Source organism: Mobula hypostoma, chromosome 8 (assembly GCF_963921235.1).
Source record: "Mobula hypostoma chromosome 8, sMobHyp1.1, whole genome shotgun sequence".
NCBI lineage: Eukaryota > Metazoa > Chordata > Chondrichthyes > Myliobatiformes > Myliobatidae > Mobula > Mobula hypostoma.
In genome coordinates, this window is record NC_086104.1 from 161,505,913 (window position 1) to 161,519,473 (window position 13,561).

The 13,561-nt window shown below is 43.2% G+C and overlaps 1 protein-coding gene across 4 annotated transcripts in view; it reads left to right on the forward strand.

Annotated features, from left to right (window-relative positions):
- Positions 1 to 703: 703 nt before the first annotated feature.
- Positions 704 to 13,561, forward strand: part of gmcl1 (germ cell-less, spermatogenesis associated) — a 209,041-nt gene continuing 196,183 nt past the window's right edge. For 2 of the 4 annotated variants that reach the window (XM_063057247.1, XM_063057246.1), the window contains exons 1-2: positions 704 to 951; positions 9,931 to 10,054. In XM_063057247.1, the coding sequence (XP_062913317.1) occupies positions 818 to 951; positions 9,931 to 10,054 (258 nt within the window). In that variant the 5' untranslated portion in view covers positions 704 to 817. The remainder of the gene's footprint in view (positions 952 to 9,930; positions 10,055 to 13,561) is intronic. The other 2 variants (XM_063057244.1, XM_063057245.1) reach the window with 2 other exon arrangements.

Genomic DNA, 13,561 nt, shown 5'->3' on the forward strand with positions numbered 1-13,561 from the left:
TCCAACTGTGCAGTCTTGTCTCTCCTTTCCATTCAAGTTATTTTGCTGAAAGGATTTTTAATGACTGGCACCATGGAAAGGTATAGACTGCCTGCAAACTTGTGAGTGCAGTTTATCTTATACTACCTGTCTTTCGTCTTGCTGCACGCAAGTTTTTACTGCACCTGTGCATGTGGCAATAAACCAGACTTTGATCTAAGTGATACGCCAAGAAAATGAACCCCTCACAGGTGCGGCCACCATTTTTTCTATCGTTATTACAAGATGCAATGGCTTTCTATGTCAAGACTGCACTTAATTCGGAGGATTAAGTGTGGAAACCGAAGGACTTGAATTTAGACTGCTCAACAAAAATTGCTCGCAACCCTCCCCGCTTTAATTAAGTGCGTGGATTTGATTGGTCGAAACAATCTACCGGCGCTCCTTCCCCAGTTGCTCCCAGCATGCCCCGTTTCAAAAATGGCGGCCGCCAGCGGTGTCAACCGTGGAATTTAAACGGACGGGGTGGCGGGAGAGGGAACTAGTAAAGGAGGAACAGTAATTGAGTGAAGAAGCAAACGAGGGGTAGGAGGGAGGAGAGGAGTAAAGGAGTAAAGGGAGTGGGAGGGTGGTAGTGAAAGTGAGGGAGGAATAAGGGAGTGGGGAGGGGAATAAAGGAGAGGGAGGGAATAAAGGAGTGGGGGAGGAAGAGAATAAAGTAGAGGGAGGAATAAAGGGGTGGAGAGGGAGAGAATTAATAGGGGAGGTGAATAAAGGAGAGGGAGTTAATGGGGAGGGGAGAATAAAGGAGTATAAGGAAGGGGGAGGTAGGGCAACTATGGGCGGCCTGGGTAGCCGGTTGTCGATGGGCCGAGCTGCCACCAATGACTGCGAGTGCCAGCGGAGGAAGCGTACACGGCCCGACTGCGACTGTTGGGAGAACGAAGCCGAAGAAACGAGTGCCCCGCGCAGGTCAGCATTCTGATATTCACATCACTCCTGCTGCCCGCTGCCTAACCTGTCAAGTGCGTCGGCTCAGTCCTGTGTTTAACGGATAGAACACTGGAGAAGGATTGGCGTCCTGCAACGTCAATTGGGTAGTGGGACCTCAGGTTGTACTCCCTGAATTGCTTCCAATGCCGCGGGTCAAGGAATACTGGAGTAACATGATGGTTTAGATAAATGCCTGGAGGATGGGCTTCAAGCTCCTGGATCATTGGGACTGTTTTTGATTAAGATGTGCCCTGTACAAATGGAATTTGTTGCCCTTTATTTAACCAGAAGGAGACGGAGCCTTTCTGGGAGGGAAATGGACAATCAACAATGGGGTCCCTAGCCAAAACGGTGAATGACCATTTCTATCCATAAATGCTGCTGCTGATTTGTGAGAACCTCTAGCACAGGGTTCCCTACTTATGGAACCCAGGTTGGGAGCCCCTGTTGCAGCAGTTTGTCTGTTGCGACAAATTCCAGCTTCTGCGGTCCCTTGTGTATCCATTTTCGCCAGGAGTTTTGCAAATGCTGTGTAGGGTGGTTGAAACTGAATTGGAAATGGAAAGGATGTATCATATTGTTTGATGGCAAGGTGCAGTCACCTACCTACAGTAGAGGTGTAAATAAGGTTGAAAGAGTACAGAGAAAATTTACAAAGATGTTTCCGGGTCTGGAGGCCCTGAGTTATACGGAAAGATTGAATAGGTTCGGACTTTATTCCTTGGAGCGTAGAAGATTGAGAGATTTGATAGAGATACACAAAATTATATGGGGTATAGATAGGGAAATGCAAGCAGGCTTTTCTAATGAGGTGGGACTACAATTAGAGGGGTCATCAATTAAGGGTGAAAGATGAAAAGTGTAAGAGGAACACGAAGGAAACTTCTCCACTCAGAGGGTGGTGAGAGTGTGGAGCAAGTTGCCAGCACAGTGGTACATGCGAGCTCGATTTCAACTTTAAAGAGAAGTTTGAAGTTTGGATAGGTATGTCCTCTGTAGGTGGTATGGAGGGCTATGTTCCTGGTGCAGGTTGATGGGAATAAGCAGTTTAAATGCTTTTGACATGTACTAGATGGGCTGAAGGGCCTTTTTTCCTGCTGTACTTCTCTACGACTCTGTGACTAACAAATGAAGTAAATGAACATCCAAGGAATTCAAAGGCACATGTTATGCAAGGTTTATAACTGCTAATGTAGATTAATTCAAATTTTATTAGCATGGAGTTCTACAATATCATGAGACGTGATTGAATGACGAGCAGGACTAGTAACCCAGTATCCTAGAATATAGAATTTTCAGGTAAGACAATAAATAGGAAGTGAGTATTTTACTATTAGTAAAAGAATGCATTATTTTATTAATGGAGGTTATTCTAGAAGGCTCTCTAAAGTAGGCCTTGGGGCAGAGATCAGAAGCCAAAAGACAATTGTCACTTTGCTGGCTTTATATTACAGACATCTTAGCAAGATATAGATATGTAGAGGAATTGATAGGTAGACAGATATGCAATTAAAGTAGCCTTTTTGTATTGGTGGGGTGTCAATTTTCCGAATACTAACTGATTGTGTTAGTACAAGACGCCCTGAGAGTAGTAGTTGAAGGAGTGGGGTGGTTGTTTCTTTCTTCTATAGAAGAAACAGTGCCCCTCATGACTTGATCAACCAATATAACATCATCCCTCAGCCTTCTATGCTCTGTGCAACTCAAACCCTCCAGTCCCAGTAACATCCTTCTGAATCTTTTTTATGCCCTTTTCAGCTTACTGAGATTTCAGTATGCAGGTAGACTGAGTGATGAATACAGGACTGAAGGTGTTATATTTGAATGTACACAGTATACAGAATAATATAGATGATCTTGTAGCACAGTTCCAGATTGGCAGTAGTGGGCATCACTGACACCTGGCTGAAGAAAGATCATAGTTGGGAGCTTAATATCCAAGGATGTATCTTGTATCAAAAATACAGGCAAATAGGCAGGGGGGATGGGGTGGCTCTGTTGGTAAGAAATGAAATCAAATTAGAAAGAGGTGTCATAGGATCAGAAGACGTAGAATCCTTGTGGGTAGAATTTAGAAACTACAAGGGTAGGAAGTCCCTGATGGGAGCTATATACAGGTCCTCAAACAGTAGTCAGGATGTGGGATATAAATTTCAATGGGAAATAGAAAAGCCATGTAATAAAGGCAATTTTACGATAGTCCTCAGAGATTTCAATATACTGGTAGACTGGGAAAATTAAATTGATAAGTGGATCCTAGGTGGGGGAATTTGAAGAATGCCTGCGAGATGGCTTTTTTTTAGAGCAGCTTGTGGCAATTCGGGATTGGGTGTTGTGTAATAAACCTGATTGTAATAGGAAGCTTAAGATAAGTGAACATTGAGAAGGCGATCATAATATGATGGAAATCAACCCCCAGTTTGAGAGGGGGACAATGAAGTCAGATTTATCAGTATTACAGTGGAGTAAAAGGAATTAGAGGCATGAAAGAGGAGCATGCCAAAGTGGATTGGAAGGGGACACTAGCAGGGATGGCAGCAAAAAAGCAATGGCCGGAGTTTCTGGGGACAATTTGGAAGGTGCAGGATAGGTACACACCAAAGATAAAAGAAGTATTCTAAAGAGAGAATGAGGCAACTGTGGCTGACAAGGGAAGTCAAAGGCAGCATAAAAGCAAAAGGGGGGCATACAATATAGCAGAAAATTAGTGGGATGTTAGAGCATTGGGAATCTTAAAATACCAGTAGAAGGCAACTTGGGGAAAAAAAGCTATTAGTAAAGATGAAATATGAAGGTAAGTTAGTTTAAAATATTAAAGGATGCCAAAAATTTTTTTCAGATATATAAAGAGTAAATGAGAAGTGAGTGGATATTGGACCGACCGCTGGAAAATGATGCTGAAGAGGTAGTAACAGACAAATAAATTGCGGCATTAGTAGTGATCTTTGGAATGGTTGTGGAGGACTGGAAAATTGAAGAGTGGGGTAACATTTACAAGAGGGGAGGGAGGCAGAAGAAAGAAAATTAGAGCAAATAGAAAGCAGAGAGTTGGGATACGTGGTTGTTACTCTGTTTGGCAATCAGTGGTGAGCCGTGTGCCACAACTGTTCACGATATACATTAATGATCTGGAAGAGAGGTCCGAGTGTACTCTATCTAAGATTGCTGATGATACTAAACTGAGTGGAAAAGCAAATTGTGCAGAAGATATGGAGAGTCTCTAGAGAGATATAGTTAGGATAAGTGAGTGGGCAAGGGTCTGGCAGATGGAGTACAATGTTGGTAAATGCGAGGAAATCCACATTGGAAAGAAAATTGGAAGAGCAGATTATTATTTAAATGGTTAAAAAAAATTATAGCATGCTGCTGTGCAGAGAGACTTGGGAGTGCTTGTGCAAGAATCACAAAAGGTTGGTATGCAGGTGCAGCAGGCTGTCAAGAAGGCCTGCAAATGCGATGTTGCCCTTCATTGCTAGAGGGAGTGAATTTAAAAGCAGGAAAGTTATGCTACAACCGTACAGGGTACTGGTGAGGGCACACCTAGAGCTGCGTTCAGTTCTGGTCTCCTTACTTGAGGAATGGTATACTGGCTTTGGAGGCAATGCAGAGGAGGTTCACCGGGTTGATCCAGAGATGAAGGGGTTGGACAAAAGAAACGTAGAAAGCCTATAGCACAATACAGGCCCTTCAGCCCACAATGCTGTGCCGACCATGTACTTACTTTGTACCTAGAGTTACTCATAGCCTTCTATTTTTCTCAGCTCCATGTACCTATACAGGAGCCTGTTAAAAGACCCTATTGTATCCATCTCTACCACAGTCACTGGCAGTCCATTCCATGCACTCACCACTCTGCGTTTTTTTTTTAAATAGCTTATCCCTGACATCCCCTCCGTACCTACTTCCAAGCACCTTAAGGAGGAGACTATGAGAAGAGATTGAGCTAGGATGGTACTCGCTGGAATCAGAAAAATATGAGGAGATTTATAGAAGCATATAAAATTATGGAAGAGATTCATAAGGTAGAGGCAGGAAGTTGTTTCTGCTGGTAGGTGAGACTAGGAATAGGGGACATAACCTCACAATTTGGGGGAATAGATTTTGGGCAGAGATGAGGAGGAACTGCTTTTCCCAGAGAGCGGTGAATCTGTAGAATTCTCTGCCCAATGAAGCAGTGGAGGCTACCCCAGTAAATGTATTTAAGATGAGGTTGGATAGATTTTTGCATTGTAGGGGAATTAAGGGTTATGGGGGAAAGGCAGGTAGGTGGAGATGTGTCCATGCCCAGATCAGCCATGATCTTATTGAATGGCGGAGCAGGCTCGATGGGCCAGATGGCCAACTCCTGCTCCTATTTCTTATGTTCTTGTAGGTCAGTTAGCCCGACCTCAATGGTTGGGAATATGTTGGTGTCCATTACTGAGGATGAGGTTTGGGGATACTTGGTGGTGCTCAATAAAATAGGCCAAAGTCAGCATGGTTTCCTAAGGGATAATCTTGCCTGACAACTCTGTTCGAATTCTTTGAAGAACTAACAAGCAGACAAAGGAGAATCGGTACATGAAGATGTAAGAGCCCGTGGTAGGAAAAATACCAGCATGGTTAAAAGATTGACTGCTTGGCAAGAGGCAAAGAGTCAGAATAAAGGGAGCCTGTTTTGGTTGGCTGTCGAAGACAAGTGGTGTTCTGCAGGGTTCAGTATTGGGACTACTTCTTTTCATGCTATATGCCCACAATTTGGATGTTGGAATTGATGGTTTTGTGGCCTAGTTTGCAGACGATAAAAGCTAGGTGGAAGGGCAGGTAGTGTTGAGGAAGCAGGGAGCCTGCAGAGGACTTGGACAGATTGGCTGAATGGGTAAAGAAGTGCTAGATGGAATATAATGTAGTGAAGTGTATGGTCATGCACTTTGGTAGAAGGAATAAAGGCGTAGACCATTTTCTAAATGGAGAGAAAATTCAGAAAGTTAAGTTGCAAGGGGACTTGGCAGTCCTTATGCAGGATTCTCTAAAGATTAACTTGCAGGTTGAGTTGGTGGTAAGGAAGGCAAATGCAATATTAGACTAGAATATAAAAGCAAGGATTGATGCTGAGGCTTTCTAAGCCATTGGTCAGACCACACTTGGAATATTTTGAACAGCTTTGGGCCCCTTATCTAAGAAAAGATGTGCTGGCATTGGAGAGGGTTTAGATGAGGTTTACGAGAATTATTCTGGGAACGGAAGGGTTAATGTATGAGCATTTGATGGCTCCGGGCCTGTACTCACTGGAGTTTAGAAGAATGGGGGAGGGGGGGAGTTTCATTGAATCCTACTGAATATTGAAAGGTCTAGACAGCATTTAACTGGACAGGATGTTTCCTATCATGGGTGAGTCTAGGACCAAAGGGGACAGCTTCAGAATAGAGGAGTGTCCATTTAGAACAGAGATAAGAAGGAATTTCTTTAGCCAGAGGGTGGTGAATCTGTAGAATTCGTTGCCACAGATGGCTGTGGAGGCCATGCCATTAAACAGAGGTTGATAGGGTCAAGGGTTATGGGGAGAAGGCATGAGAAAGTGGTTGAGAGGGATAATAATCAGCCAAGTTGGAATTACGGAGAAGACTTAGTGAGCTGAGTGGCCTAATTCAGCTCCTATGTCTTATGAACACTCACAGGTCTCTCTTTTACTACTTCTGGACCTGACGTATTCCTAGAGCCCTCATGCTTGGAAGTAAATACTGATTAGTTCAGGTTTGTTTTAGGGCTGTCCAAAGGCTTTCTTAAACTTTGCACTCTTCCCTTTAATGTGACATTGTTCTTTATGTGGATCATTCCTTTTAAATCTGACATTGTTATACTTTTCACAAACAATGAAGTATGCACCTAAAATTTGGAAATGTGCAAATAGTTTTGCACGTGCAGAGTTGTTTTGATGCTGGCTTTTAGGCATTTCAGATGATTAAGGTAGAAAGGTGCCTTCCCATCCATGACTAGAATGAACTCCTGCCTCAGCAAGGACCTGGACCCATTGCAATTTGCCTATCACCACAATAGGTAAACAGCAGATGCAATCTCAATTGCTCTTCACACGGCTTTAGACCACCTGGACAACACAAACACCTATGTCAGGATGTTGTTCATCGATTACAGCTCAGTGTTTAATACCATTATTTCCCTCAATCCTGATTGAGAAGTTGCAGAACCTGGGCCTCTGTGTACCTCTCTGCAATTGGATCCTCCACTCCTAACTGGGAGACCACCATCTGTGTGGATTGGTGATAATATCTCCTCCTCGCTGACGATCAACACTGGTGCACCTTGGGTATGTGCTTAGCCCTCTGTAGCCCACTGTTCTACTCTGTCTATACCCATGACTGTGTGACTAGCCATAGCTCAAATACCATCTATAAATTTGCTGACGATACAACCATTGTTGGTAGAATCGCAGCTGGTGATGAGAGTGCATACAGGAATGAGATATACCAACTAGTGGAGTGGTGTCATAGCAACAACCATGGACTCAACGTCAGTAAGATGAAAGAGCTGATTGTGGACTTCAGGAAGGTAAAAAGAAGGAACACATACCAATCCTCATACAGGGATAAGAAGTGGAGAGAGAGTGAGCAGTTTCAAGTTCCTGGGTGTCAAGATCCCTGAGGATCTAATCTGGTCCCAACATATTGATGTAGTTATAAAGAAGGCAAGACAGCGGCTGTACTTCATAAGGAGTTTGAAGAGATTTGGTATGTCAACAAGTACACTCAAAAATTTCTATAGTTGTACTGTGGAGAGCATTCTGACAGGCTGTATCCTGTCTGGTATGAGGGGGGCTATTGCACAGGAGCAAAAGAAGCTGCAGAAGGTTGTAAATTTAGTCGGCTCATCTTGGGTACTAGCCTACAAAATACCCAGGACATCTTCAGGGAGCAGTGTTTCAGAAAGGCAGCGTCCGTTATTGAGGACCTCCAGCACCCAGGGCATGCCCTTTTCTCACTGTTGCCATCAGTTAGGAGGTACAGAAGCCTAAAAGTCACACACTCAGCGATTCAGGAACAGCTTCTTCCCCTCTGCCATCCAATTCCGAAATAGACATTGAACCCTTGGACACTACCTCACTTCTTAATATATATTATTTATGTTTTTTGTATGATTTTTTAATCTATTCAATATATGTATACTGTAATTAATTATTTCATTTTGTTCTTTTTTTTTCCTTCTATATTATGTATTGCATTGAACTGCTGCTGCTAAGTTAACAAATTTCGTGTCAAATGCCCATGATAATAAACCTGATTCTGAGTTAAAATCCCACCTTGGCAAGTAGGAACATTAAATACACCCGAGCAAAAGCGAGATTGTTAACATTTAAAAACAAAATCCACTTTGTCGTTAGTATTCAACCCCAGTGTAGTCTGGCTAAGATATGTCACTTGTCCTGCGTATGTGATACCTTTGTGGCAATTAAAGATGAATAATAAACATCAAAGAGTATTGAAGAAACAAAAGGGCCTTTGTATACAAAGTGACAGTGTCGTTAGGTAAAATGAAGAAGTAGTATACTTCATTATTTGGGGCATAGAGACAAGAGCAATGAAGTACAGGAAGAATGTGATTGCACTGGAAATGGTGCAGAGGGGATTCAAAAGAATGTTGCCTGGATTCTAAGGTTTCAGTTATGAGAGATGGGATGGTTTTGCTCTCCTTAAAGCAGAGGTGACGGATGGGGATCTGTGCTGGAAGTTATGAAAAGCATGAGTAAGTGCTCAGGAAGAAGCTCTTGGTTTAGGCAGAAGAGTCTAAGCCAAAGGGCAAAGAGCTATGGACTCGACTCGCACCCCCCCCCCCGAGCATGGTTGCAATCTGGAATGCACTAACCGAGAAGATATTGGAGTCAGGCACTCACACAACCTTTAAGATACTTCTCAATGAGCCCTTGAATTTCAAGGCATACCAGTCACAAACAAGAGGCAATCTGCAGATGCTGGAAATCCAAGCAACACACAAAATGCTGGAGGAACTCAGCAGGCCAGGTAGTAACCATGGAAAGGAGTACAGTTAACGTTTTGGGCCGAGACCCTTCAGCAAGACTGGAGGGAAAAAAGATGGAGTGGATTTAAAGGGTGGTGGGGGGGGAGGAGGGAGAAACCAAGTGATAGATGAAACCAGGAGGGGGAGGGATGAAGTAAAGAGATGGGAAGTTGGTTGGGAAAGAGATACAGGGCTGGAAAAGGGGGAATCTAATGGAGGACTGAAGGCCACGGAAGAGAGAAAAGGGGGATAAAGTATTGATTTCCCTAGACAGCAGATGAAGAATAACAACTTGCTATTTGGGGTAACTCCCAGCTGGTACCTTGGCAATCCCATGTCTTCCTGCCCCCCTCCCCCATTCCCATTTTAATAACAAAAATCAGGAGAGTGGAGAAAAATTAAGCAGGAACAACTAATATACTTCTAATGCCATCTTTTTGATCTCATTTTGTCTGGGGGGAAAAAGAACCTCAAGATTGGATCACGTTCACTCTGTGGAACTAAGCCCAGCAGTGTGAAGTATGCTGCTTTTATCTCATTTTACACACCAGAAAGCATCAATAGTAAATAAACTTGAGGATTTGCAAATTTAAATTAAAGCAAACATCTGGTTGTGAATTTCATAGCAGCAATTCGGGTTTCCTGGAATATCTGCATTCAAACATTGAATTCTCATGGTTTCTCCTGGGAAGTGGATCGTAAGTTGTGCTGCACAATTTAAGTTGCTGTCTTGATCTCAGTTATGTATATTTGGCAAGAGTCAGAGAATTTACTGCTGGATTGATGGCCTCTACTTTCAGATTCATTCCTCCATCTTCAGACCTGTCCTTAACCTGCCAAAGCAGCACATCAAAAGCTGTGCCAATTACTTAATTTGTCTGCTGCACTATTACAGCATGTTTAATTTTGTTGCTTTTGTTTTAATGCCAAGTTCTGTTGACTTTACAGAAAGAAGCTGAAAAGCACTTCCAAGTATATTTATCAGACTCTTTTCCTCGCTGGAGAAAACAGTGATATCACCATCTGTGCCCTGGGACAAGAATGGCATCTACATAAGATATATCTCTGTCAGGTAGGAGATTGAACCCTTTACTACCCTGCAAAAGATGCTTGTAAAAGTAAAAACACTATTTACCATTTCTTCTATGAGATCTATTTTCACATGCCCACAACTTTTCAATAATTGAGATTCTCCACTCCATCAGATCATAATTGGGAGAACTGTGAGGGTAGATCCTGAGAGAGTCCAGCTTGAGAGTCTAGAGCTAGGAAATGTGGGCTGGGTTGAAGGGGTTGCTCACCTGTAATTTAGATGAGAGAAAAAAATGTTATGTACTCAGAAGCCTGTGAACCTTTAGAATCTTCACTGATCCATCTCATAGGTGACTAGGCTTTCATGAATTTATCTTAAGTATGGTTTAATTAATTTGCCTATCAGTCTTCTCCTTTGGGCCCTTCCACCTGTTCCTATGTTTTCCCTGCTCAGCTTTACAATTCTCTCAGTACCATCTCCAGTGGCAGAAAGACACATGGTGAACAGTTCAAGTCAGTGATGGATAGCAGGTTGTTTGATGTGGAATAGTATGTGCAGTTCTGGTTGCCATATTACAGGGGATGAATGTTATTGAGAGAGTGCTGAAGAGATTCACCAGGGTGTTGGGATGAAATATCTTACTTATGAATATAGGTGACTCCTGTTTCCATCCAGGGGGTCAGTGTGGACATGGAGGATTACAAATACCTGGGGATACGAATTGACAATAAACTGGACTGGTCAAAGAACACTGAGCCTGTCTACAAGAAGGGTCAGAGCTGCCTCTATTTCTTGAGGAGACTGAGGTCCTTTAACATCTGCCGGACGCTGCTGAGGATGTTCTACGGGTCTGTGGTGGCCAGTGCAATCATGTTTGCTGTTGTGTGCTGGGGCAGCAGGCTGAGGGTGGCAGACACCAACAAAATCAACAAACTCATTCGTAAGGCCAGTGATGTTGTGGGGATGGAACTGGAATCTCTCACGGTGGTGTCTGAAAAGAGGATGCTGTCTAAGTTGCATGCCATCTTGGTCAATGTCTCCCATCCACTACATAATGTACTGGGTGGGCACAGGAGTACATTCAGCCAGAGACTCATTCCACCGAGATGCAGCACAGAGCGTCATTGGATGTCATTCCTGCCTGTGGCCATCAAACTTTACAACTCTTCCCTTGGAGGGTCAGACACCCTGAGCCAATAGGCTGGTCCTGGACTTATTTCATAATTTACTGGCATAATTTACATATTACTATTTTAACTATTTATGGTTCTATTGCTATTTATTATTTATGGTGCAACTGTAATGAAAACCAATTTCCCCCGGGATCAATAAAGTATGACTCTGACTACTATGACTAGGTTAGATAGGTTGGACTTGTTTTACTTGCAGCAAATGAGGTGTACAAGTTACAAAGCTATTGATAAGGTAACAACCCCTGTTCAACATCTTCGTCAATATCACTCCACAACTCTATTCATTACATTGGTGCCAGCTGCTTCCTGCACCTGTGCAAAACTCATCAGTTTTATCACCTTTGCTACTAACTACTACTCCTTTTCTCAAATTCATGGACGAATTTGCTCCCTTATCTGGATCTCTGTCTCCATTTCAGGAGACAAACTAATCATTTTCTATAAACCCGTTGAGCTCCACAGCTTCCTAGAATACACTCTTACCGTCTTCTCTCTTGTAAAGATGCCATCCTTCACTCCCCGGTTATAGAAACATAGAAAATAGGTGCAGGAGTAGGCCATTCGGCCCTTCGAGCCTGCACCACCATTCAGTATGATCATGGCTGATCATCCAACTCAGAACCCTGTACCAGCCTTCTCTCCATACCCCCTGATCCCTTTAGCCCCAAGGGCCATATCTAACTCCCTCTTAAATATAGCCAATGAACTGGCCTCAACTGTTTCCTGTGGCAAAGAATTCCACAGATTCACCACTCTCTGTGTGAAGAAGTTTTTCCTCATCTCGGTCCTAAAAGGCTTCCCCTTTATCCATCATATCTGATGTGAAGATAAGGCCCATCATTCCAGAACATCAGATATCATCTTTATCAGAAAACCAGCCTTCTGCTACGGTTGGTGGAGCCCTCACTTTCATTCTTTTTGTTTCTTGGACATCTGCTTTCACCCAGTCTCCCTCCAATTGGAATAGAGATAGAGCTGCCCTACTCTCCTTTCATCTTACCAGTGTCTGCATTCATTGTTTGTCATTTCCAACAGTGCAATGCATTCTCACTACTAGCCACATCTTCTCCCAACCCCTTTCACCTTCTACGGGATCATGCTTTGATCTGATCATCCCTCTCTACCTTTCCCTCCCACGCCAGGAACTTTCCCCTGCCACCTCAGGAGGTGCAACATTTGTTTTTGCATTTCTCTTCTTGTTATTCAGGAATTTAAACAGTGGCCTCCTCTGCAGTAGTGAGACTAAGTGCACGTTAGATTGCTGATTCTCAAAGCACCTGCATTCTGTTTGCAGTGGGCCCTCAAGCTCCCAGTTGCATGCTCTTCCCATTCTCTCAATGATGTGTCCATCCTCAGTCTTTCCTGCTGCAGGAGTGAGGACTGACACAACTTGAGGGACAGTACTTCCTATTCAGCTTGGGTGTTCTATAGTGGCGTGACGTTCATTGTCTTCCAATCTGCCGGGGCCTGCCCAGAGTCCAGAGGATTTTAGTAAATTATCTCCAAAGCCTCTATTATAATTTCTACCATTTCTTTCAGTACCCTGGGATGCATTCCATCAGGACCAGGGGACTTGTCTATCTTCAGGCCCACAAGTTTGCTCAGTACTAAAAAATGCTGGTGAATGCAGCAGGCCGGGCAGCATCTACAGGAAGAGATACAGTTGACGTTTCGGGCCGAGACCCTTTGTCAGGATTAACTCAAAGGAGATAGTAAGAGATCTTTCAGTTAGTCCTGACGAAGGGTCTCAGCCCGAAATGGTTTTCAAATCTCTTACTATCTCTTTCAGTTAGTCCTGACGAAGGGTCTCGGCCCGAAACATTGACTGTACCTCTTCCTATAGATGCTGCCTAGCCTGCTGCGTTCACCAGCATTTTTTATGTGTGTTGCTTGAAATTCCAGCATCCGCAGATTTCCTCATGCTTGCTCAGTACTACTACTTTAGTGATAGCTATCATATCGAGGTCCTCATTGCATTCATAACGTCTTTTTGGCATGTGTCCTCCACCGTGAAGATTGATACACAATAGTCATTCAAAGCCTTGGCCATTTCCTCATTACCCAATATCAATCCCCTCTTCTCATCCTCCAAGGGACCTATGTTCACTTTGGCTACCTTTTTCCGCTTAACATAATTATAAAATCTTTTACTATCCATTTTTATATTTTGTGCTAGTTTATTTTCATAATCTATCTTCCATTTCTTTATTGCTCAGTTAGTGGTTCTTTGCTTTCTAAGGTAAGGACATGTTCGGCACAGCTTCGTGGGCCGAAAGGCCTGTATTGTGCTGTAGTTTTTCTATGTTTCTATGTTTAAAGTTTTCGCAATCTTCCAGTTTCCCACTACTCTTGG